General features: G+C 54.8%; 1 protein-coding gene across 14 annotated transcripts in view; it reads right to left on the bottom strand.

Moving 5' to 3' along the window:
* ZNF618 (zinc finger protein 618) overlaps positions 1-26,114 on the bottom strand; it is a 178,446-nt gene that overhangs the window by 45,541 nt on the left and 106,791 nt on the right. For 10 of the 14 annotated variants that reach the window (XM_034664351.1, XM_034664356.1, XM_034664347.1 and 7 more), the window contains 7 exons: positions 19,670-19,929; positions 10,513-10,608; positions 7,113-7,190; positions 6,496-6,534; positions 1,523-1,612; positions 559-594; positions 389-466 (listed from right to left, as the gene is read on the bottom strand). In XM_034664351.1, coding sequence (XP_034520242.1) covers positions 389-466; positions 559-594; positions 1,523-1,612; positions 6,496-6,534; positions 7,113-7,190; positions 10,513-10,608; positions 19,670-19,838 — 586 coding nt within the window. In that variant the 5' untranslated portion in view covers positions 19,839-19,929. The remainder of the gene's footprint in view (positions 1-388; positions 467-558; positions 595-1,522; positions 1,613-6,495; positions 6,535-7,112; positions 7,191-10,512; positions 10,609-19,669; positions 19,930-26,114) is intronic. The other 4 variants (XM_034664345.1, XM_034664358.1, XM_034664354.1 and 1 more) reach the window with 1 other exon arrangement.

Below are 26,114 nucleotides of genomic sequence, written 5' to 3'. Positions count from 1 at the left end.
TTATGTACCAGGCACTGTGCTAATAGGTGATTTACATTCACGATCTCATTTAATCCCCCAACAAACCTTCGGGGAAATGTAGTCCTCACTGACAGGTGAGGAGCCGAGGCTCAGGACGGCTAACAGACTACCAGGGCACCAAGCATGTGCTATGTTCACTGCCCTGCCCTTGACCCTGTGCTGTTCTGCTGCTCCTCAAAAGCGGAAGTTCTAAGACTGGCCCATTTGACAGGTGGGCAAAGTGAGGTACAAGGAAGCCAGGTGCCAGTACCACTGTTGCAGGATGAGTGATGTCACCCCCTTCCAAAGGCAAGACTCACCCCGCCACCCGCAGCCAGCCCCCAGCTGTCTCCCCACCCAGCCCATCCCCAGAGAGAGTCCCGCATACTTGGCCCAATTTTCTGGAATGGTTCCGGGGGTTCCTCCTTCACCTCGTCAGTGGCCACAACACCTTGGTCAAAGGGGTCTGTGGGAGAATACACAGCCCTTAGAGCCCTGGTAACCAGGTCTTGGGAGCCCAGCCGGGGACAGGGAGGTGGGCTGTCACCAAGGACTTACCTGCCCGATTCTCAGGGGCCCCTTCCACACTAAACACTGCGCCCGGGCGGGAGGCAGCAGCCGCAGAAGGAAAGAAGCAAACAGGAGCCCTGTTAGTCCCTGCCCACGGCTGCCTCTGCCCAATGCTCCCAGCCTCTGTCCTGGAGAGGTTGCCTCTGGGACCCAGGAGAGCCACCGTGGCCAGTGTGGACACCCCAGAAAACCAGCGGCCAGAGGAGGGCACATCCCCACCAGGATGCAGCCTGAGTCTCCATTCCTCATCCTCCCCATGGGCTAGGGCCCAACCCGAAGGAGGGCAGATGCTATCTGCCGGCGGCCTGTCTCTGGATCCTGGCAGCCGCTCGAGGGGCCAGGACAGGAGAAAAAGAGGAAGAGACCAGTTAGGAGAAAAAGAGGGGATAAGAAGTAAGGACAAGCCAGTGGCACTGGGTTGGCAGGGCCTGGCTGTCACAGCTTGTGACGGGCCAGGGTACGGGGCTAGAGAGGGAGCCCCCTCCATCCTTTCCAGGTCCAAAACCCTATTTCTAGGATTGAGATTCTAAAAATAAATTACCTAAATTTATTGTTCTAATTTCTAACTCTATAACCTAAGACACTAAATACCATCATTCATTTTAAAAAACTGGTTTAATTTCATCAGAGCATGTGAACACTCAGTATGAAATTGTAAAATGCATTGATATGAAATTGCTGAAATTCGACGGATTCTGACCTACAAAAATGGCAATTTCACTTGGGTTACCCGAATCAGAAGAATATATGGAGTATGACGGGGACCTTCTCTCTTCCAGAATCCCTAAGAGTCAGTCACTCCCCTCATGGTCTGACTGCTGCCTGACCTTCCTCTGGGGCGGAGGAGAGGGGACAATGGACCGGGGTGGGGATAGCCAGATGAGCAGCCCTGGCGGTGGGGGCGCTCCTCTTCGTGCAGCACTCCTCCCTGGGAGCGAGGGGCCTGACTCACCATCCACGGCGTGCAGGTCCCGGTGCTCCTGGAAACAGCTATAGTACTTGTACTTCTTCCCACAGATGTCACACGTGTACCTGAAATTATCTGCGGGGGATGGAAAGACACATGCAGTTACCAGGACTTCGGTCACTTGCGCTGGGCATCTGGGGGGGGGCTCTTCTGCCTTAGGAACCAACAAAGGACCAGCCCACACCGGCCCCAACTGGTGACCCAGGGACAGTCAGTCCTGGGAGTGTTAAGGGTTCTCCACGTAAGGAGATAGGAGAGCCCTGAAGCAACCTGCAAACCCACCTCCAATCCCACTCCCAAGGGCCCGGCCCCACCTCTCTCCCTGAGGTCACGTGAGCGTCACCATCATGGCAGCGGCCGCTTCCTGGGCACTGCATGTGCCAGGGGCCGGGCCGGGCACTTCCTCTGCCTCTCCTGCTAGTCCTTGTGACTGAGGCAGGAAGTAGTAACCCACTGAACACCTGTGCAGACTGAGGGTCAGAAGGGACCTGTCCCAAGCCCCACCACCACTAGGAGGGCCTGTGGGAGGCAGCTTCCCAATGACCCTGGCCTCCTGGCGTCCACACCCGATGTGATCCCTTCGTTTTAAGCCTGAGCTGGACCTAGTGACTGGCTTCTAATGAGGGGAATGTGATAAAGTGATGGGATGTCATTTCTGAGATTCGGTTACAAAAGACCGTGACTTTCGGTCTCGCTCACACGGTCTCGCTCTTGTGAGCTGCCCCAGAGAGAGCACCCTATGGCAGCCTCTGGTGAACAGCCAGTGGGGAAGTGAGGCCCTCAGTCCCACGGCTTGGGAAGGACCCAGCCTGCTAAGAGCCACCAGAGTGTGGAAGCAGCTCCCTCCCTGGCTGAGCCTTGAGAGGAGGCCACAGCCCTGGCCAACACCTCCCCTGCCTCAGGACACCCACAGCCCAAGGACCCCGGGAAGCCACACCCACGGTCTGACCACACAAACCGAGATAACCAACGTTGGTTTAAAGTCATTCGGTTTGGGAAAAACGTGTTACACAGCAATAGCTAACGAACACAGGGCCAGATTTTGAATGATCCCTAGGGCTATCCAAATTCTGAGGCCGGACTCACCCAGGACACTGCTCTCACCACGCACTAGCACGGACCTCCCATGTGTACTCCTTGGGCAGATCTAGGGATGGCCCATTCACTCCCATCTCCCTGACGAGGGCCCACACAGGGACACTGAATGGCTTGCTCAACGCTGCACAGTGGGGCAAGGAATAGCCAAGATTCAAATATTCGCTTAACTCCATGGCATAGCTAAGTCAGGGCACATGACCCTTCTCCGTCTGCATAAGCCTCCTTCCACCCCGGACAGAGGCACCAGCCTTCTGGCCCTTCTGCTCCTCCCCAGCACTCAAACACAGAATTTGACGAGACTCCCTCCATCCCAAGGTTGCAACGCCAGGCAATTCTACGGGAAGTTTTCTGGTCCCTGCTTAGCCGAACTTAGGGGCACAGATGACATCTGCCTTCCCCTTGCCTCTGCCCCCACCTCTTCCACTGCACCTGCAGGCTTTCAAAGTCCCCTGGCAGATGCCAGGGCCACAGAGACTAACTGGTCCCCAAGCGAGGTGCACACAGCATCAGCACACACAGTCCTTCTGAGAGTCTGGGGACCCGGCATGCCACCATCCCACCAGGCCCTGCCACCTCCATGCCCACACCTGAACCAGCCAGGCAGTGGTGGGGGGAGATGAGGGAGTATGGAGGAGGAGAGGTGTGGTCCTGCTCTGCCTCACACAGACTGCCAGCAAGTGCTGACCCCACCTCAGAATGCAGCTTCCCTTCTTTTCCCCCTAATTTGGGGGGATAGGAGGGTGGTAAGGAGCTGATTCCCATGGCCTCTTCCAGGCTGGCCATTCTAGGATTCCAAGCCTGGCTCCAGCTTCAATCCAGCCTAGACAATAACCTCCCCCCTCCCCACACCACCCCATCATGTCCCACCTGGACCATCATTCTTTCTCGGATACCAGGGAACACAGGTGAAGAAGTCAAGGCCGTCCAAGGTCTGGCTCCAGATGGGGCCTTGGCCCTGCAAAGCCTCTGCCCTACTGGCCAGTGCTGGTCGCCCTCCACAGCTGCCGGCAGCCCTTCTCTCAACTCTGCTCACACAGGCCCTCCTACCACCTCCAAGAAAACGAGAACCCCCCGCTTTCTGACTGAGAAGCGCCATCGCCCTGCTCTGCAGAACCCAACCCATTTCTCCTTCTCAGCGCCGATAGGGACCACACTCCTGGGCCCACGTAAGGCAGGAGCAGATAAGGGCAAGAGTTAGCCCCAAGGGAAGAAAGGCAAAATGATTTTCTGTCAGTGAAACCACATTTTCAGAGCCTCCAAGAGAGCTCAGGATCTCTAGCAATGGCACTGCGAATCAGTCTGGGGAGACAGGCTCAGAGTCAGGCTGCCTGACTCCAACCCGGCTTGGCCACCAAACAGTGACTAACCTTGCACACACTTCCTAATCTCTGCACCTTCGTCTTCTCATCTGCGAAATGGGAATGACCGTTCCTTCCTCTCCCAGAGTTGTAATAAAGAATGAGCGAGCACAATGCCTAACAGACACCAAATACTTGGTAAATGTTATCCAATACTGTTTTGGAAAGGGAATTGATGTAACAGCAGCAAGAGAACTGGACGTGGAGTTAATCTTTTATTTTCTTTGCTAAGAGATGTGTGAGTGGGTATATATGTGCCTCCCTTTCGGACTGTAAAACTTTTCTAACAACTAAATGAAAGACCCTGGACTAGAAGGTGGGAGGCCTGGTTTCTAGGCCCACCTTCATCACTTAACAAGTTGCATGAGTTCTCTCTGGGATTCAGTGCCCTCATCTGCAAAATGGGTAGGCTGGACTTGGTATTCTCGACACAACGCTTTTGGCTCCAGGACTCCATGGTCAGGCTCCTGGCATGAGGCTGGTGTGTAAGGACGCCGGGCTCTCGGAGCAGGAACTGCTGGCTTGGGTCAGGGTAGGGGTACAGGACTGAGAATAAAATAAAGCACAGTGGCCATGGGGAGAAAACTCCCTAGGGAGGAAGGCAAAAGTGATGGAAAGACTAAAAATACCCCCAGCGACAGAGTCCTCTATACCCAGAGGGCCTTCCGGGAACCATGGAAGCCAGATGGAACACAATGGATCATTGAGGGGCTGCCGGAGAGGCCAGGAGCCCAGAATAGCCAAGGAAGGGAAAATAAATAGAGAAGATCTTTAAATGTGTGGCTGACCACAGGCAAACCATGGGAGCCGGAAGAGAAAGAAGCTTCTGAAGGAGAAGGGAGCCAGGGGCCAGGCTCGGGCAGGGCTCGAGGAGGAGGGAAAGGCCTACACCACCTCCTATAGGGCCGGGGTCCTCAAGCAGGTGTCTGGCCTACCTAAGCCTCAGAATGTCTAGAAAATGGAAGCTTAGCCTCGGCCCTTCTTGCGTCTCGCATGACGTGGGAATCCAAAGAGAGAGTGGATGGGAAAGGGCCTCAGAAGAAATGCTTTTTGGACCTAGTGCGATTACGACCCTGCGTTAGCCCACACAGCTCCTCAATCTGCTTTGTTTCAGATTTTTTCTTGGGGGTGGGGAGTCATGTTTATTATTTTTGAAAACCTTTTATGGCAGGAAGAACAGGGGCCGACAAACTACGGCCTGCCCACCCTCTGTTTCAGCGAAAAATTCGTTTCCGTATCATCTCTGGCTGTGCTGATGCTACCTGGCAGAGCTGAGCGGTGGGGACAGAGATATCGGGCCTGCAAACTCTTAAATATTGACTACCTGGTCCCTACAAAAGAGTCTGGGGACCCCAACGCAGAAAACTGTCCAGCTCCTTCAATCTCCATAAACCAGAAGTACCTGTGTCATCAGTACCCAGAAAGCCCTTCCCAAGGGTAACCACGATTTCTTCCAGCACGAATCACTTTCCCGGTTTTGTGCTTCCTGTACACAGATCTTAGAGGAGGGGCTCTTGAGTTGGACTCCTTTTGCTAACGTTCTGTCTGTGGGTAACCCACATTGCTGGGTTCAGCCACACATCATTCCTTCTCATGCTTCACGTGAACAAACCACGACTGATCGGTCCATTCACCTAATGCTAGGCACTCAGGTGGTTTTCTGGTTTGGCGCTGTTACAAACGGTGCTGCCAAGAATATCCTAGTTCCCGGGTGCCTGGGTGACTCAGTCAGCTGAGCGTCTGCCTTCAGCTCAGGTCACGATCATGGGGTCCTGAGATCGAGCCCTGCATCGAGCTCCCAGCTCCTTGCTCAGTGGGGAGTCTGCTTCTCTCTGCCTCTTCCCCATGGTTGTGCTCACACACGTGCGCTCTCAAATAAATAAATAAAATCTTAAGAAGAAAAAACGAATATCCACTTCCCATCTTTTGGTGGACACGTGCACACGGTTCTGCTGGGGATACACCTGCGAGTGGAACGGCTGGGTTCTGGAGCTCAGGTGCGCTGGGCGGGGAGAGGTTCCACCCCAGCCTACACCCATCTGGCTTCTTCTGAGGCCCGGGGGTTTAGATCTGGGGGCAAGGCAAGCAGAACACTGTCCTCAGACGGCAAGGCCCTGCGCGGCCTGGGCTGGGGTAGCGCACCCAGAGATGAGCGCCCATGGGTGCTCACGAGATAACCCTCAGAAGTAGCATTTCCCAAACATCAGCCCTGAGCTTGCCAGTGAGGGGCCCTGAGAAGTCTACCACAAAGAAACATGTTCATCTTAGCAGAACTCAAGGCCTCCCCAGGTTCCTGGGCCACAGAACCCGTTACTGTCAGAACACCTAGTGGCTTCCCCAGGACATGTGCCACGAACACACTTTGGGAGAGGCTGCTCTGAGGTACCCCACTACGATGTCATAAAGACCCTCTGGCCCCAAAGCCTGAACCACAGCAAAGTGTCTCCCACAGGCCCCTTGGGACAGTCCTGAGAGGGCCAAGAGCAAGGGGAAGATACTCACTGCCTTGGGAGGCTCCCTCCCCGGAGGTGGCTTCGGTGTCTGCAAGAGAGAGAAAATGAGAAGGAAGTGAGCGGACTGGACCCATGGCGGGGCTGATGGCAAAGTGCACGAGGAACGGGGACAGACGGTGACCCCACCACCACGTGCCCAGGACACTCTGTGACCATTCACAGCCATTCCCCGTGCCCCCTGCTGTCACTCTGGCCCGGACCCATTGCCCTTCCTCCCTGGAACCATCTGTCCTGCCCCCTCAGCCTCATCTTCAGAACAGAGACAGCGCCCCGCCCCCACTCCCGGGGCTGCCATGAGGAGCACACAAGATGACGTGTGAGCACCTTCCCTCAGGAGCTGCTGATGCCCTGGGAGGAAGCAGGCCCGTGTGGAGCAGGCAGGGGCACAGGTGGCTGAAGCCTCGTGGCATGTCCTCCCAACCCCCCAGCGGCCCTGTGTGCTCTCCCAAGTCAAGGAGGCCTCTTCCCTCCGCCTGGGTCTCTATCCCACTGCAGACAGAGGGAGAGGACTGGAGCTCTGGTGGGGGGCGGTCCTGGGGTCATCTACAAGCCAGGCAGAGAATGGGGAGGTGCGGCCCTCGACTCTGCCCCAGGGACGCCACTGACCTCGGTGCGCCCGGACGTGGGTCTGGAAACAGTTGTAATACTTGTATTTCTTGCCACAGATTCCACACTCATAGGATCCTGGAAAACAGGAAAGGAAGGGCCAGGTCAGTCAGTACCCAACGTGTGCAACTATGAGGTTCCAGGACCCACAGTGATGCCCCCAAGTATGAGGAACTCCACGATAAGGGGACAGGGGTCATCCAGTGGTCTGCCTTAGCCCCGGCAAGCAGAGAGACAGCAAGGACCAGCAGACACGGCCCCGAGCTGAAGTCAGGAGCCCAGGATCTAGTTCCAAGTTTTTGCCCCAACTCTAAGTGACCTCAGGCAAGTCACTTCCCATCTCGGGGCCTCAGTTTCCAAATCTGTAAGACGAAGAAGACAACTCTTTCTTACACTTATTCCTTGAGAGGAAAAAGGAAACGAACATAAAACTGCTCTTTCAAAATAAGGAATCAACTGCATCCATGGAAGGAAATCAACATGCATTTGAGTAACTTCTATGTCTCCTCCTTGCCAGATGGGACAGAGGTTAAGAGGATAGTCTTTGAACCAGATGGAACAGACCCCCCGTCCCTGTTCTGCCACTTACCAGCATCGCAACCTAGGTAATTCCCTTAGACACATTAAGCCTCAGTCTGCTCATCTGTCAAACGGGGCTACAAACGCCTACCTCACAGGGTGGTCCTATAGCCCCCCTAGAAATGCCCAGCCTTGTTAGAGATCTGCCCTACAGAGAAATCACACAACCCCGCCCCCCGCAGTCTGCTGAGCAGCTTTCTTGTTCTCTCAGACACGCAGAGACCGACATGGTGTAACTGCCTGACCCCAGCCCTCTTGCTGGGCCTTCTCCCAGGAGCTGGGACTGAAATGGCTGAGTTCCCAGTAGGCATTTCAGACAGGTCAAGGCAGAGCCCACCCACGCAGAGCACACACAAAAGGCCCACCACGGCAGGAAGCCAAGCAGAGCCCGTTGGACCCAGCCTGGCAGGGGCCCCAGGCGTGGAGGCCTGCTACCACCCGAGTCTGAGCTGCGCCCTTCCTAACAGAATGGCCAGGAAGCTCGCACCGATGCAGAGGCCCTCGCCCACGCCAGGGTCAGTGCACTGGAATGGCGGGAGCTAGGGGCCTAGGAATCTGCCTCTTTCAAAAGGGTCCCTCAGGGGATTCTGAGCAGACCAGCAACCAGGTTCGGGAACCACTGATCTTGGAGTAAGACCTGGGAGGGGATCTCAGCGCTACCATTTATTGGCTGGGCCTCAGTTTCCTTACAGGAAAGAGGCGGATCATGCAACAGCATCCAGGTGAAGACGGGCTTGCTCCTGCCACGAGCCCAGGTGCTCAGTGAGCGCCCACATCACCAGCTACTACCGCCTTCAGCCTCCTCTGGGGGCAGAGGCCTGTTTTACTGGGTGCGATCTTCAGGTATCAGATTAAGTCTGTGGAGCACTGAGCGTGGAGTCGGGCCGTCCGCTCAGCTCTGCCATGGCCCCCAGCTGACCTCAGGCACATCCCTTTTCCAGTCCGAGCCTCAGCGGCCTCACCTGCAACCCAGGACGGGACTCCTTCGTCTCATGACTGAGGTTAGTATTAACAAGACACAGCCTGGGAGCCGGATGTCACACAGGTGGCCTCACCACCGTACCACCGTGGGTCATAACAGGGACGCTGTCATCCCAACACCAGCGTGGAACCGAGCAGTCTGTTATCCAGGGGTTTTGTGCGTGTAACCCTTGTCTCACAGAGGAAAATATAAATACGGGGAGGGCGAAGATCAGACTGTGTATTTCTTTGTCTTTAGCCCCGTGACTGACACACAACAAGGGCACGATAAATTCACGGTGTCCGGCTGTTCTTCTCCTCTGTCACCGAGTCCTAATGGCCCCGACTCCCTCCCTGTGTCTCTACCCACTCTCCAGTGGTTTCTGCCAACTGCCCTTCAACCAACTGAGGATCTGTCGAGCATCTTCAATGTGCCTGGCACCAGAGCCCCAACCATGAGCAAGTCCGTGAGAGGAAGCCCGCAGCCCACTAGGCAAGGGGAAGGCAGGGCGATGGGGTCACGACAGTGACGTACCGAACCTCATGGGCACAGTGCAGGACAGACACAGCCACGGCGAGGGGCCAAAGTCAGGGGGATGAAGAGGCAGGAGAGGTGAAAGGAAAGGGGCAGACAGAGGGGAAGGGACCCCAGAAAAGGTGGAATCTCCCCCCACAGCCTGGGATGAGGCAAAACTTGGTTCAGATTTGACCCACTTCCCGATGAAGTCTCTGTACCCCAGTCCTGCCCCCTCTCTGCCACAGATCTGGGCCTCAGGTTCTCCACCACATTCCATGATCTACGGACTTTCTCAAACTGCGTAATAACTGCAGGCCGCAATGGGTCCCCCCACTTGCCCACCCACTTCATCCTGTGGATAGGCAGGCCAGGTCCCTACCAGTGGCTTTCTGGGATTTTCCCTCAACCCACAGAGTGCGCTGAGGATCCTTGAAGCCTTGCTCCCAGATCTCAACCCCCCACCAGAGTCACAGGGGACGTGGTCTTCAGTCGTGCACCCTCTCCTGGTTCCCCAGGCCAGAGTGGGAGCCCTGGCCCCACGCACGGAGTCTTAGGACTGAGTTCAAGGTCCTGCTGTCTCCTCACTGCCATTCACCCTAAGAGCCCAGGTGCTCTGTCTGCCGGGGGGCTGGACGCACAGGCAGCTGGGGGCTGCAGCATGGGAGTGGCAGCCCCACAGTGCGGTGGTGTCAGCACACCTGAGTTCAAATCTTGGCTCACCTCCTAAGCAGCCAGGGGCCCTGGACAAATCATGGGAACATTCATCCCCTCAGGCTTCCCCTCTAAACAAAGGAAAATGGTACCCACTTCGGCGAGGGCGGGGGCAGTTGTGAGCAGTGATACTGTGCCTTATACCTAGTACAAAGCCGGCACTCAGGACAGCGTAGCTGCTGTTATTATCAGCATTTTCCAGAGTTCTTTAGAACCCAACTTCCTAAACGCAGCCTGGGAAAGAAAGACCCATGATCAAGGTGGTGGGAGGCATGGCCGTCTTGGGAAAGTACGGTGCAGGGAGAACTTGGGGAGAGGTCCTATAGGAACCTTGTTTAACCCCAGCTCTTCCAACACACTTGGCCACAGAACTCCTTTATAGCCCTGGCTCGTTTCAAAGTTGCTGTCCATAGCAGGCACTGCCGGAATGATCCCGATGTTCCAGACTTCCCAATTTGTACACGCTGTCATCCCTCCAACGGCCAAGTCCTCCAGGACCCTGGAAGGTTCAGATTTGCTGTCCTGCGGCAGCGACGGGGAAGAGGAGCATGGCCCCTTGTGGCCTTGTCCGGCCGTGCCCCCACCCGCATGCCGGCCCCGACCAGGTCCCCCTGCCCCTCGGCCCTCACGTACCAGATGCATATCTCAACGCTTGGTCAAAAATCCAGGTCCCTGAATAGCGGCTTCGCACAGATCCACTGTGGGGGCTGCTTTCGGGTGCTTTTCCATCTGAATTAAGTAAGAAATCAGAAAGAGCCCTTCAAGTTGGGGGTGCCTGGGAGGTGCGGGAAGGAGCCAGGTCACCTGAGCTGGCGGGGCCTTGGCTTCTCCATTTGCACACAGAAGGACAACCCAGATCATGCGGTCTATTTTCACTGAAGAACTTGTCCTGGCGGGCTGTGGGGGGGGGGCATCCATACCTCCCCTGGGAGGCTGGGCTATGGCAGAAAGCAGCAGCCACAGGCCCAAATCCCCCTGAAGTTTTATGTTTTCTCTGTATTCTAACTTGTCACATATATAACATAAAAGTATCCATTGTAGGGCTCTAACATTTCTCCCCAAACACCTTCCAGCAAAATGACCCTCTAGGGAGGCTATGCCCTGCCTATGCTATGGCCTTGCCCCCCCCGCCCCCGCCGCCCCATCCACTGCATACCCCGGTGTGGTGCAGGGGGGCGCTAGCAAGCCTTCTTGGGGATGCTCAGCTCAGACCATCCTGGTACCCACAACTGACTCCCCGCAGGGCATGCTTCCTCACTCTGCTGGGCTCTCTAACTACCCCTGTGTCCTCTGTCACCACTACTGCCAACTAAGTGCCAGGTGCCTAACGCACTTCATTCGAGCCTCTCATTTGTCTCTGCACAGGGCTGGCCTCCGAGCCTGACGCACAGGTGAGGAAGCAGAAGCTGGCCAGGTGTGCAGCCGTGTGCCTAGCAGACACAGGCTTTCAGCCCCACTTCTCAGATGAGGTAAGAAAGTACTGCAGGGACCACACAGACAGCCACAAGCGGCTCAGATAGGTGGTGATCCAGAGCCTGTGTGACTGCCACACCTCTGGGAAAGGACCAAGGAGAGATGGTGCTTGTTAACATTTACCATCCACTGGGCGCACCCAGGTCTCATTCCTGTCCTCCATCCTCCCAGAAGTTCTGGTGTGCTTGGGACAACTCCAAACCCAGTTCACTGAGTGAATGTTCTAGGGCCCAGGTGGTCCAGGGTGGGCTACTCAGCTAGTGGCTGGCCGGCCTTCAGAGCCATCCTGCTGCCACCATACCACGTCACCTCTGGATGTCAAGGGAGCTCTGGCTTCCCCTTCAGTCCCAGGGCTCCCCCTAGTGCCCAGGGCGGACGACCCCCTTCCTCCCACACTTGCCCCACCACATCAGGTCCCACCGCAAAACTCCCAGAGTCCCCTATCCCTCTCCCGGCTGCTGGGGGCAGCTGACAGAGCATGCCAGCACACGGGGGCCAAGCCTCTTCCTCTTCCCAACCCGGTCACTAGTGACACAAAAATCCACAGGCACTGAGTAACAGAACCTGTCTAGCATTTTCTGGAAGCACCTGGCTGACAGCCTGGCTTAGCTCCCTCCTGGAGAGGGCTGGACAGACCAGGTGAGGCCAGCTGGGACCAGGGGGCTCTAGTTCCTGAGGCCATGGAGGGAAGAAGTAGGGAAGGCTCCGGCAGGCAAAGCTGCCCCTGAGGACAAGGAATGAGGGCAGCAAGCCTCAGCTCTACCATCTGCACCCAGCTAGCTCCAGACAAGCTCAGACACTTTTCTAGATACACAGAATGCAATGAGGCAGAAATCCGGAGCAGGTGAATGAGAAGAAAAACACAAGAAGGTGAGGGGTGCCGAGGAGCACCGAGCACTCTTGGTTCCAGGACCCAGCAGGAGCAAGGCCCAGAGCCTGCTGGCGGACAAGGGAACTGGAGAGGTAAATAACGGACAAATGGGTTTCCTGAGGCTCTCAGGGCTTGGACTCAGACCAAACGTCCTTGGGACCAGGGTCTTCCGAGTAGAGTACAAATGGCCTGGGGATATGTGGGCACAGGCAGTTTTAAGAGAATCAATACCCCAATCATCAACTTTCAAATACATTCTTCCCTAAAATCAATGTGCTGGAGATATGGTGGTGGGCAGGGAGGCCCGACTCAGCTCGATCTCCTTCCCACTTGTCTCCTCACCCCCACCCTGACATGCTACAAGCAAGACGATTCCTTCACCCCCTCCCAATCCCACCATGGTGCTCCCCGTGGGGGCTGCCCATCTCACGGCTCCAAGCTAAGAGGTGATCTCAAGTATCGGAGTGAACCTCCAATACTCCAATATTGGAGTGATTTCCAATTCTTTACTCTCAACGAAACTATAGAAGATTCTAATGGAGTTGTCAGCAGAGAGACCATTAAAAACAGCATCTGATGACAGACCCCATGCGATTTTCAGCACACAACTTGGAAAGAGTTCTAAAAATTGAGTGACGCTCAAAACTCCATCCATCCCTGGTTCCTTACCTATATGATTAAGCTTTCTTAGTACTTACAAGTACAGAAACCAAAACATAGGAGTTAAATTAATGCTGAATCTTGTCTCATTCAACAATGAAAAATACTAATTCACAGAAACAGGAGCCAATGGAAAAAGAAATAAAGCTCCATTTCATTAAGAGGTGTGTTTTCAATAAATTTTTATTTTTACATTTACTGTTTATCTAAATTTGTTTTTGACAAACTGTATATTAATAATAACTCGATCTGGGGGAAAAATGTTTTAAAAAGTAGAGTTTTATGAGCCCGAGAAATTTTGTAGAAATTTCTATTTCAATTTATGTACATCTTGTTGTGGAAGAAGATTGTAAAACAGTGATCAATAAAAAACTCTCAGGCATAAAAAATATATTAGGATAAAATCCTGTGAGGGAAGTGGACTGGAAATATGAGTTCAAGGAGAGAAAAGGAAAGATGTAAAATTTCTGACTGTTAACAATGAGCCTGTTCGCATGTTTTTTAAATGGATGATGGCTGGTATTAAATAGCAGTGGCTTTGGATTCTCTCCGATACGTTTAAAACAGTGGTTTCACAGTTATAGTTCCAAAATGACACTTTTTTTTTTTTAACACAATACTCCAGAAATTAGATCCTTTACAATTATTTAAACTCTGGATAAAAATGTGAGACGTCAATTCAAAAATACGAAAGAATATGAAATTTTTCTCAAAATTCTTTTAGGAGGTGATGAACACAAGAAGTTGAAAGCCGCTGGCCTTTTGGGTTCCTAGCACTCCAGATGTAACTCCAGATGTGTCAATGTCCCGAGGCTCCAGCTAATTCTGTCTCCCCACGTAAAAGCGCGTTCATACCTGTTACCTCCCTCTGCCCCCAACAAGCCTCCTGGAAAGACAGGCAGATGTTCTTACACCCACTGATCGATGAAGACAGTATGGCTCAGAGAGGTTAAGGGGCCTGGCCCAGACTCCACCGCGGCACAGATCCTGGGTCTCCTGGATTTACAGCCCAGGGGCCCTTTCCCGTGCGGACCCTCCATGCAGGACCCCTTCCCACCCTAAACCACCCGACGAAGGGCCAGCAGCGGAGAGAAGACGTGCCTGGGAGGGTAGCCAGAACCCCTCCTTCCCAGGCGGCTGCGGCAAGGAACGGAGTGTTGGCTCTGGCAGGCTCAGGTGCAAAGCCCTGCCAACCGCCCCCTGCAACAGGAAACTCTCAGCTGGCATGACGCAGCAGGACCCAGCCCCTCCGCCGCCGGCGTCTGTCACAGACCCAAATCCACATGACCGGGTCTGAATGGCTGCCCGCCCTGCCGCGGCTCCTTCCAGAACTGCGGCCGGCTCCTTCCAGAACTGCAGCCGAGTCCCCGCCTCGCGCCCCTGCGCCTCCCCCATGGGCAGTCCTGCGGGTGTGGAAACATCTCTCCCCTGCGGTGCTCGAAGCTCACTGCCTAGAAACGTGCGAGGACTCCTCCATCTCATCCTTGACTCTGCCTCCTGCACCCCGTCCGGTGATTTCCAAGGCAGAACTCACTCCCTCACAGGCCTGTCTGCGGTTCCCAACAGTTCCCACAGTCAGGAAGGCCTTCCTTTCACTGAGCTGAAATCACCGGTGACGCCCGTGTATCGGTTGGGGCTCTGCAGAATGCGTCCACCCCTTCCCCTCCCGCTCAAATGCTTCAGGTTGTGAATACTTCGGTCCCATCATCTCCCTGGCACCCCGACCATTGGCCCCCGCCCCCAAGTCTCTTCCTCCCCAGGACAAAGAGCCCTTAGCTCTTCCATGGGGCTCCTCCCCACACTAAGAATGAACTCTCTGGAAATAAGCTGGTTGGCCCACGCCCCACATCTGAGGAGGAGCCCTGCTGGGTTGCTTGCTCCCTCCAGGGGCTCCTGTACCACCGGTCTCCGGGCACTTGCCGCTCTCCCTGGGCTCCCCTCATGGGTCAGCTCCCCAGGACTAAGGACCGATGGATGGTCGCACCGTACAGAGAAGAGCATGCCCTACTTGGTAGTACCTTCGGACCCCCGTGATGAGATCTGAGCATCCTTCTCTCTCTGAACCAGGAAATGCTTCAAGGTCCTGACTGTTGTACAGCCAGCCTGCCTTGTCTTCACCATCTGGAACAAGCCTGGCAAGGTTTCCACCTCCTCTTTTTCAACCCTGCTGAGCAGCAGTGACGTCTTGACGTGCTGTGTTGAGAAGGCCTCAGGTATACTGTGGTCGTCCGCAGTGATCAGTTAGCTGTGCCTGCCGTCGAGCATGGGAGGAGGCGTAGCAATGGTGGTGCCCTGCGTCTAGGACTCCTTGTGGCGTTCTGGAAACCTCAAGTGTGGCTCTACCACTCCTTGGAGCTCCTGTGCAGAGTTCCCCACGCAGCTTGTCGGGTGGACACAGGCATCTGTGACCTCACTTCCTCTCACTTCTGGTTTTATCCAACACAGTCATCAAGTTGGATATTATCTCGGGTCTTCTTGCAGAAAACCCCCGTTTCCCCCACACTGGCTCCAATGGCAGTGACGTTCTTTCCAACAGTGGGAGATCTCCTTCTTAGCACAGACCTCTGGGCAGCCGGGACACAGCAGTCAGCACTGCAAGCTTAGCAGCCAGCCTCCCAGGCACTGATGGCCCTCCCGCCTCTCCTGGCCTGAGAAGCTGCCAAATGCCATCCGCGGGTCCAAGCCCCAGCTCCTCCACGGGAATGCCTCGGATGAGGTCTGTGCTACGGGGAACACTGTTTGATGGCCGCTACAGGGCCAGTGAGGACCTGGGGTGGGAACGAGGAGGATGGAGCCTGGAGGAAGGGCAAATGGGAGGTTCCTGCCTGGCGCAGCACCGAGTGACCATCAGGAACACGGTTCTATTCAGTAACAGAGGCCGGTTCTGAGGCCTGAGCGTGGCTGGGTGAGCGGGGCACTCTGGAGGCCCTCAGCTGCACAGAACCTCACGCTTCTCTGCCAAGCGGCTCGGGAACGAGTTCATTAACACCGCGCCACCAGGCCACCGTAGCACGAGTGCATTTCAAGGGACGGCTCTAACCAGCACTGGGCCCCTGGCCAGATCCCTGGAAGTGCTTTCCTTCCTGTGTTCCTTCCAGGTGGGAAGGGGTCACTGTGAGGTGGACCGGCCCTTCATGAAGTGGGAGAAAACATCATACTTGCTATGAGCAAGAGCCCCTCTTTTCCTTTCTGTTGGCCTCTGTTTGCCCCTCTATAAAATGAGGGGTTAAGGGGCATCAAATCCATAGCATATAGAGCCCCACTGCCCATTTCCACATCCGTGGCAGACATTGATAGTCAATCATGGCACCCCTTTAGAATCTTTGACACGGAACCCCTAATAAACAGCAGCAATTACTTGGACTTGGCCCACAAGATAAAACCTACCTGCCATCCTGAGATTAGCTGACTTTGAAAGGCTCCATTCTTAGCACTGATTTTCTTTTCTTTTCTTTTCTTTTTTTTTAATGCTTTTCTTTCCTGGTACCCAGGCCAGGCCAAATTTCTCTGAGCCTGACCCCTGGCAGAAACTATACCCTCAAGGAGGAAGGTCTGCTTTGATGGATGCAAGATGAGCTTCGATAACTCGCAGGGAATGTCCAGACCCTGCTTTGGTCCAGGCTCCAAAATGGCGGCCCCACTCCCCTTTGCCACTGTGCTTTACTCCCTTTTCGTTCAAGAGTCTGCCAAGGTTACTTAGAAATGTTACAACATACTCAAAGCACGAGGAGGAGCTCCAGGGACGGGGACAGGTTGCCCTGTTCAGTGAGACAACGGAGGCTCAATTAGAGCCCACGTCTTGACACCTCACCAGGCGTCAACTTCTTCCATGGCCCATTTTTTCTCTACATCACCCTGCCTTATTTCTTAGGCTTTAGAAAAATGCAGAAACTATTACTAGTCTTCCCCCTTGAAGAGGTATTTGGAAGAGGTACTCTTCCCCCTTGAAGAGCAACGCTAATACTACTGATAAAAGCTAATTGTTTACCAAGTACAATGCTGAGTGCTTTACATACACCATCTTACTGAATCTTCACATAACCCCGTGAACTGGCAATTGTGAGAACTGAGGCACAGAGAGGTCAAGAAGCCTGCCTGAGGTCCAACAGCTATGACATCAGAGAGCCTGGATTCGCTCCCAGACTGAGGACCCAAGCTCATGCTCTTTGCACAACGCTGTTCTCTTCCACCGCCTCTTTCGATCTGCACACTCGTGAGGTGGGCAGGACAGGGAGCCTCGCTGAACAGAAGACGACACTAAGGCACCGCAAAGCCAAGGACCCTGCTGCCGAGCAGCAGCTGAGCTGGAAACCAGCGTCCGTGGTTGGCNCCCCCCACCCTGCCCAGCGTTTCCCTAGCACGGCTGCTCTAGGCCTTCTCCACCGAATCCTGACTGCTGGCTCCATCCCCAGATTCAGATTCAACTCCCTTTCACCGGGCAGCTCCTGGCGAAGAGGCATAAATAGCCACTGGGCCCAATGAGTCTTAAAACACACACCGTGAAGTGAGCAAGGGCATGTCCTCTCTTGGGTTAGTGGACACATCCCTAGAGGCTAACACTGTCCTTGGTCGCGGGGAGTGAATACTGATGGAGGAAGGCCAGACGTGGGCTCCTGAAAAGGCTCTGCTTCCGCTGGGCTAAGTTACTCATGCTCCACCCCAAGTTCTGCTGGTTCATCCCAGTTCTGCCACGTGGGAGGACGGCACTTCCTGGCCACCTGCGGTTGGGTGGGGCCGTGTGACTAACGTGGCCAATGACAGGGAAGGGACTTAGCTCATCTGCCCTCTGGGCCGCAGCAGGTAATCCCAATGTGAGTCCCTCTAGAGCTTTCTTTCCCTCTATCCCTTGGCCGGCAGCATTTCATGTAGCGGCTGCTTTTCGCCTGGGTCCAGAGCGGAGCCCCCAGATGACCCACAACGGACATGTAGTGTAACCAAGAAAGAAACCTTTGTGGCTCTGAGCGACCAAGATCTCGTTACTTTCAGGATTTTCTGTGACTGGGGCATAACCTAGCCCCATCCTGACAGTTCCAGCTCCGATGTCGATACTGCCCCCCTGGAAGCTGGTATCTTGCTAGACACCCTACAGGGTGGGAGCAGCGAACCCGGAGACACGGATCAGACAAGTTCTGATGCGCCAGTCTCCAGGGGCTCCTAGTCTCATGGCAGAGGCAGGCACGGACGAGGCCCCTCTAATCTAAAACAGATAATGGGAAGCACCCAAGTGAGGGGCAAGGGAGAAACAGACCATGCTGACCGGAAGAGATTCAAGGGGGCTTCTGGGAGGTGGCGGCACTGGAGCTGGCCTTGAAAGATGGGCTGGATCTGGACGTGTGGACATGCGCAAAGGCATTCCAGGGAGAGAGAAGAGCATGAGCCAAGGGCAAGAAATGCTCTGGAAAGGCAGAGTGTGCCGGAATAAAGGGTCCGAGAAGATCATAAATAAGGAACAGGGATCCGGTTATAGAGGATCTTGATACTAAGGCCTTGACCCTCGACACAGTGGGGAATCCCAAGTTTATACTCAGCGAATGATATGGTCAATGACTTGTTTTTGCCAAGGCCCCTAGCAGCCAGAGCAGAGGGCGGGTGAGGGCAGAGACACACAAAGGCATGGCTGTCGGTGGGATGCCACAATGACCCAGTGGGGGCTGAGGGTGCACAGGAATGGCCCAGAACAGCCAGGAAAAGGGAGCACGAGGGTGAGTCCCGGCAGCTGGGAAGAGGGGGCAACAGGACTTGAGTGTCAACCTGGGGACCCAGACACAGGGGAACCTCCACACGGGGCCCTGCATGCCGCACGTGGGACATGAGCCCGCGAGTCTGGACGAAGTGAGCCAGAGCTGAACCAGGAAGGACAGGGAGAGGGGAAGGAGGTGGCAGCGTGTCTAAGAAATGCAGAGGACCGTGCGGATGGGGACAGACCAGGCAAGGCCTTGACACCAGGGTGAGGCATGCGGACTTTATTTTACAGACCCGGGGTTGCACACCTGCGGCCATGGAATGACTCTGACCCACAGACAGGTTTTGTTTGACAGATTTCAATAGTTGAATTAGTCACCAACATTTAAAGCCAAAAGAACTCACATCGAATGTCCCACTTCTGGTATGTGGCATGTCCAGAGAGCCATCCACACGGAGCCCGTCCCCACCTAGTTACAGGGCAGCAGAGGACTGAGCCCCTCCGTGTACACACTGGGCCTTGGGAGCATGTGAGTTTGTGACCTTGGTAGGGGTGCAGGAAGCCCGAGGGGAATCCCCTAGCGGGGAGAGAGGATTTTTAAGAAGCTCGTTTCCACAGAGCTGCTCTGAGTCTCACCCAGCCCAAAAGGGGTAAGGGAAGGTGCTGGCCTGTCACCAATCTGATCCCGCCCAGGCACCTGCTCCAAGCAGGACCAGCACTGGGAACTGCCTGCAGGAGCCCGAGGTAAAGCCAAGGATGACAAAATGCAGACAGGCATTTAGGACAACGAGTGATGTGGCTGTGCTAGACCCACCCGGGGGGCATGGGAACCCCGCGGCATGAGGGATTCACCACAACTACAGAAAGTTCCAGGCATCTGACCAAAACAAAGTCTTAAAACACAGACAGGGCTCTGGCACATCAGGTGGAAAGGAAAGAGGTCCAGGCTAGGACTGTACAAGCAAAGGCAAGTTTAAGGCGCCTAGGTCCTTCCCTGAGGGCAGAGGGGAGCCACCGAAGGCCCTCTCAGCCAGGGAGAGGCAGGACCCTGACCCCGTGCCCGGCCCTGGTCGCAGCCCCGACCCTCTCAGGCAGGCACTCACCAAGGGTCTGCTGGTTGCGGACACCACCAATCACCACGCAGATCTCAGCGGGCACGTCGCCTGTCCCGTCCTTGCTGACCGCCTTCTTCTCCTCCTTGGCCTCCCCCTGCCAGATCACCTCCTGGATGTAGTCGTCGGGTAGCTCCGTCTTCACCTTCACCTCCGTCATCGTTCCCTGCTCGGCACTCAGCGAGGCCTCGGCCGGCGCGGGCTCTGGCCCCTCCACCTTGGTGCTCTTCTGGCTGCGCTTCAAGCGCTCCCTGGGGGAGAAGACAGTGTGCTCGGTGTGGACCCCATGCCAGCCCCCAGACCCCACTGGGAACCCACCAGCCCAGGGGGTTGCAAAATGGTTAGCTACAGACCCATTTCTCCATGAATCTCACCTTGAAGCACGCCGCCCCCATGGCAGCCCCTCCCGGCAGCCCCTTGGGGTCTTCCTGGGAACCCAATGTGCTCAGAGGAACACAGTTTGAAAATCACACGGCTAGTACGGCTCCCATTCCACCCATTTTACAGATAGGGAAGCTGGGCTGTAAAGAGGTCTAAATGTGCCCAGTAACTCTCGTAACTGGAGTTACAAAAGACCTCCCAGGGCAGCTCTGGGTAACTGGAATCAGTTCTTCTCAATGTGCATATAAATCAGCTGAGAATCTTGGTAAAATGCAGACTCTGGTTCCAAAGGTCTGGGGTTTAGCCTGACATTCTGCTTTTCTAACAAGTACCCAGCCAAGGCCGGTGCTGCTCGTCTCCAGTCTGTACTCTGAGCAGCAAGGGTTTAAGTGATGTGTACGAAGTGCCTAGTGCCGTTCCCTTCCCTCCCTGGCAGAAGGGCTGGAGATCTCATCCAAGCTCCCCGCTGTTTCCATCTGACAGATGGGCGACTACAAGCCAAAAGCCCCACTCAGACCAACACTCTGGCCTCCAGGTAGGTCTTCAAGTATCAGAAGACATCCTTAAGGTCATGAGCTCAGTGCTGAGGTGGGCAGGGTCCAGGTTACTGAGGCTCCCTTATGAGGGGCCCACTGCGGCCCAAAGCAGAGCTGGGACTTGCCCAGCGCCACACAGAAGACCGGGGGCAGGCCATGGCATGGAGCCAGGTCCCTGCCATCTCTCGAACAGATGGTTCAGTGGGACTCTCTGTGTTATCACAAGGGCCCCTCATCCTTCTGGCAGGGGGCATCATCATCATCACTCCCATCTCTGAGGTACAGAAGCCAAGGTGTGCAAGAACGGAGAGATCACATCACGGTCCGGCCTGGGGATGCCACCCCATCACGTCCAGTCCTCTCTGCGGCATCAGAGAAGTGTCTGGACGGCACTTTAAAGCCCAGACTCGAGGCACACTCAGGTAGGACCCACTAGCATACCAACGGGAGCTTCGTAGAGGTGCCAGGCTGGGAGGCGGGGACCCAGGTTCTGACTCTGGGTCTGCAGTGGGCTTGCTGTGGGACTTAGGACAAGACCTTGCTCTTTTCTGGGCTTCGGCGGCTCCATCTGTCACAAACTGCATGAATTTGATCATATTCAGGGTCCCTCCCAGCTCTGAACTTGCTCTTGGGGTTGAAGAATTGAGGAAAGAGAGGAGGAGGGTCCCAGCTAATGAGGAGGGAGCAAAGAGAACGCACTGGGGAAGTGTCATGACCTGAATTGTTTTCCCCCCCACCTCCCCAGTTTGTACGGTGAAGACTTAAACCCCACCACGACTCTAGCTGGAGACAGGTCTTTAAGAGATAATGAAGGTTAAATAAGGTCAGAAAGGTAGAACCCTAATCTGATGGGGCTGTGGCCTTAGAGGACAGGAAGAGAGAGCTCTCTCTGTCTCCCCGCCATGGGAGGGCACGGAGAGAAGGTGGCTGTCCGTGAGAGGGTTCTCGCCAGAAACCAACTACACTGGCACCCTGATCTCACACTCCCACCCTCCAGCACTGTGTGACAATGCACTTATCCAAGCCACTCCGTCTGCAGTCTTTCCTTACAGCAGCCCGAGTTCATCCACAGGACTCGAGCAGCTGGAGTGAAGAGGCAGGCTAGAGGGAAACCAGCCTGGAGCCAGGGCCGTCCCGCCAGCCACCTCCTTGCTGGGTGACCTAAGCCAGCTGCCTAACCTCTGAGCCCCAGTTTTCCCACCTGCAAAACGAGGCTAACAGGACTGTCAGGGAGATTTCAACCAACTAACAGAACACGCAGCACAGCGGCTGGCCTGTAACAGCTAACGAGACACGGTCACCACCGCTACCATTAATAATGACAAACTGTTACGGCATCTTGGGCACTCTGTGGGCCCAGGGACGCCTCCTCCCGGTGTGTCTGCCACACTAGGGCCTACCTGACACCGTCTGAGCATTTGCCCTTCTCCGCATCGGGAAACATAAATCAGGATGGTTCGATCGCCTCCGTGTTCATTTCTTTTACTGATTTAAGAAGGCCTGAAGTCGCTTGCTATGTACTGGGACTGTTCTAACATACTGTTCTGACTCTTTTCATCTCGGGGACAACCGGGGAGGAAGTCCTAGGATTATCTTTCTTACAGATAAGGAAATGGAGGCCCTGAAGAGGAGAAATAACTTGATCAAAGTCACACGGGTACGAAGACATGGGACCAAAACGGGATACAGGCATTTTGGTTCTTAGCCACAGTGCACTGCAGAGATGGGAGAAACCTGCAGAGGGAAGCCGGCCCACTTGCCCCTGGGGCAGCCCCCACATCACCTACTCTTGACCTTCCACATCCAAAACAGACTCAGAACCAAGGTGCTAGTGGGGGAGCAGGGGCAAGGCAGACTACCTGATTTTTCTGGCTGCTGCTTCCTCTGAGGGGGCTATCTTGAGCTAGAGCCCCCTTGCTGAGGACCAGAGCCCCCTGGAAAAGGAGCAAGCCTACCCATCCCCCGAGTTAGGGTCATTGGAAGGCCAAAAAAGTCTCTTAGCTCAGTGAACCCCAGGAGTCACAGGACCAGCGGGTCTGAGAAGTACGAGGGGACAGCTATGGCTTCAGGGAAGGAGGACAACCCGACAGCCAGCCAGCCACAGAAGGAGACATCCTGGGGGTGGAGGTCTCCCTGGCACTGGGGCACGAGAGCCGAGGTGGGCAGACAGCCTGGCAGGAACGGGATGAGATGAACCCAGACGGAAGGTTCTGAAGTCAGATGGTCCCATGGCCGATCTCAGAACTGCCACTCTCAAGCTGTGAGTTCCTGTGCAAGTGACTCCAATCCCCCTTCCACGCCTCAGTCTTCACATCCATACAATGGGGACAAACAGCAGCTGCCCCACAGCACTGTGATGCACAGAGACAAGGCAATGTCTGCAAGGGACCCTAAACGGTGGCCCCAGTGGAGACGTTTACACATATCTACTGGCTCATACAGGGTGCAGGGGGGGGAATCACGCAGAGGACTCAGGGGAAGGGCCTGACATAGTCCAGACGTCACTGCGGGGGCCGTGGAGGCGCATCAACGGGTTCGAATCCCATCACTATCACATCCTGGCTGGTGACCCTGAGTGAGTTGGGAGCTCCATATCCACTCAAAAGGTCTCGTGAAGATCGACAGCAAAAATGTAAATCCAGGACCTCATCTAGAGCGACTCACAGAGCAGAGACGCCCAGGTCGATGGCAACTGCTGACGGTTACTGAAACTGCTGCTCCCTGCCTGAGACCACGCGGATGCTAACAAGCAGTCCTGCTAGTCCTGAGGCTCACTGGGCACAGCGCTGGAGCGCAGGGACCCCGTCGGAGCCTGAATGCCAGCCCGCAAGTCTCAGTGGGGCTGCTGGGCAGGCAGGCAGCGAGGACTCACCCTGGCTTGGCCCTGGCTGGTCCTGACCCAGACTGCACAAAGGGTTAAGCCCCAAGGAGGAGCAGATGTGCTTCCAGGACAGCAAAGAGGCCTCCTCGAGACAAAGGGTCCAACCTGCCTGTGCTCCCCACAACTGAGGTCACAAGGAGGGAAGGGAACAGAACAGTCTCTCCGCCTAGAATACTGTCAACCCCCTTTTTTCACAGCCGACATTCAGCAGCTGAACCTGAGGTCTACGAGCATTTGCCCATCCCACCTGAACAGCCTCAGTGTCCCTTCCTGCTCCCAAGGACCCCACCCCCAGCATCATGACGTCCTGGTGGGAGGGAGGAGTTGCTGGAATCGGACAGGCTGGGCATCCACACACCCTGCAACCTTGGGCTAGACTCCATCTCTGAGCCTCAGTTCCCTCGTCTGTTCAAGAAGGACCGTGATCCTTGCCAGCATGGGGGTGGGAGATAAGACAGGGAGCAGGGAGCTGGGCAGAGTGGATTTCCAGGGATGGCCGCTACCATTATGACAATGTCATCAATTCATGAGGATACCCCCGCCTCTGGGAAGCCTTCCCTGCTTGCTCGAGGTGGTGTCAGACCCCCTCTCTGAACACCCATTTGGCCCCCACAGGAGACTCTTACACTGGAAGCCACGTGAATCCCTGTCGCCCACAGGCACTCCTTTAAATGGGACACCCCCCAGCCTTGGCAGCGCCAAGGACACTGGCAACCTCTCTTCTCCCGGCTTCATGCTTTAGATTTATAAGCCCAAATGTTGCTTTTCTCGGGTGTTTTGCATTTAATTAGGTGTCCTAATAACAATGGGATCACTGAAGTACTTATATCACTTTGAATTAGTGGTGTAGCATCTTCTAACTTCTTTAAAAAAATTTTTTTTCATATATCATTTTTTAAAATAGAGCTCGTTATTTTAATTATATCCATTTAAATGTACAGTGGAGCCCTTGGATATTCTCAGCACGAATCATTAGGTATATTAGTGAAAAAGCACTCGGAATCTATCTACATGCTGACACTCCATAATCTATTCTATTTGTGTCGCTGTAAAATAGATTTATATATAGATAACTACAAAATAGTTGCTCAAGATACGCTATGAATTTTATATTTAACCTGAGTCACACTTCAACATAAAATCTAAAGTCAGGCAGGCACTAAAAGGATATCTCTCTGTAAGTATGTATCGTCTGTGGCCACTGGTTACTGCTCATGCCAGAATCCCAAGAGAGAAGCCAGACTGAGTGGGTCCCTGCCCAAGGAGTTCCCCAAGAACGCTGACCCTTCGTGAAGGCAATGATTCTCAAATTGTGTTCCTTGAAGGCCCAGGGGTTCTGTGCACAGCAGTGACCCAGAAGTACCCAGGAGGCCTGAATAAAGAGGATGGCATTGAGTGGGGCTCCAAGACCCCTACTCTCTCTTTGATTTTAGCCTAATGTATGTATAAATGGGCTTCTCTCTCCCTGTAGTGGGTTAAATGGTGCCCCCCTACCCAAGACATGCCCACGTCCTAATCCCCAGAACCTATGAACATGACCTTATTTGTCAAAGGCTCCTTGCAGATGTATTTCATTTCAGGATCTTAAGATGAGATCACCGTGAATTACCTAGGTGGGCCCTAAATGCAATGACAAGGGTCCTTAAAAGAGACGCACAGGGGATAGGACGGACAGAACAGGGGACAAGGCAGAGAAGGGGAGAAGGCAACATGACCACGGAGGCAGAGACTGGAACGATGCAGCCACAGGTCGAGGAATGCTATGGCCACAGAATCTGGAAGAGGCAAAGAACAGAGTCTTCCCCGGAGCCTCCAAAACTGAGCGAGAACAAGCTTCCGGTTTAAGCCTCCCGGTCTGTGGCAATTTGTTACAGGAGCCACTGGAAACTACTACGTGGCGGTGAGGTTTGCAAGCTGCTGCTCTCTACTACCCTCCCTTCTCTTTTGCTTTCTTCTTCCTCGTCCCCAACGCTGTGCGCAGCCCATCCAATGTGCCTGCACAGCCTGCCTAGGAAAGTTTCAGAAGCACATCTCTTCCTCTGGGTTTTACCAGATGGTTCTTCAACTGCTTCGAACTACCCCGGCCCATCTGGCATTCACGAGAGCCCTGGAGCCAGACGCAGAAACTGAAGCCCAAAACTGGGCCCAAGTCTGTCTCGTTCACATCCACAGCCCAGCCCGGGCACAAGGCCTGGGGAACGGCAGGAACTCAATCAACGTTGTGAATGGAGGGCATGCCCAAGGTCACACGACTTCCAGTGACCAGAAACAATTTTTCTGACTCCTATCCTGGTGCTGTTCCCACTAAACCGGACAGCCGAAGACAGTGCAACCAAACAATGTTATCAGTGGATTTGGGGCCCAAAGACAAATGCCACTGCTGGCCATGAAGGATGAAGAGTCCCAGGACACCATGTGGCCAGGAGTCAGACAGTTCTGTCTCTGGGTGTAATTTGTCCATCATGCCACCAAAAATGCTAATGCTTGAAGCTCTACCAAGTCACAGTAGTGACGGGGGTTCTCGGCATGCTGGACGTCATCGTGCCCTTGCCTAACTCGGTTTTCCCATCCGCATGACAAGTGCGCTGGAATCTACGGCTGTGGCTGAGGCCAGACCTCTACCCAGCGGCGCGTGCGT

This window comes from Ailuropoda melanoleuca, chromosome 7 (assembly GCF_002007445.2).
Source record: "Ailuropoda melanoleuca isolate Jingjing chromosome 7, ASM200744v2, whole genome shotgun sequence".
NCBI lineage: Eukaryota > Metazoa > Chordata > Mammalia > Carnivora > Ursidae > Ailuropoda > Ailuropoda melanoleuca.
This window is presented reverse-complemented; position numbering and strand designations above follow the sequence as displayed.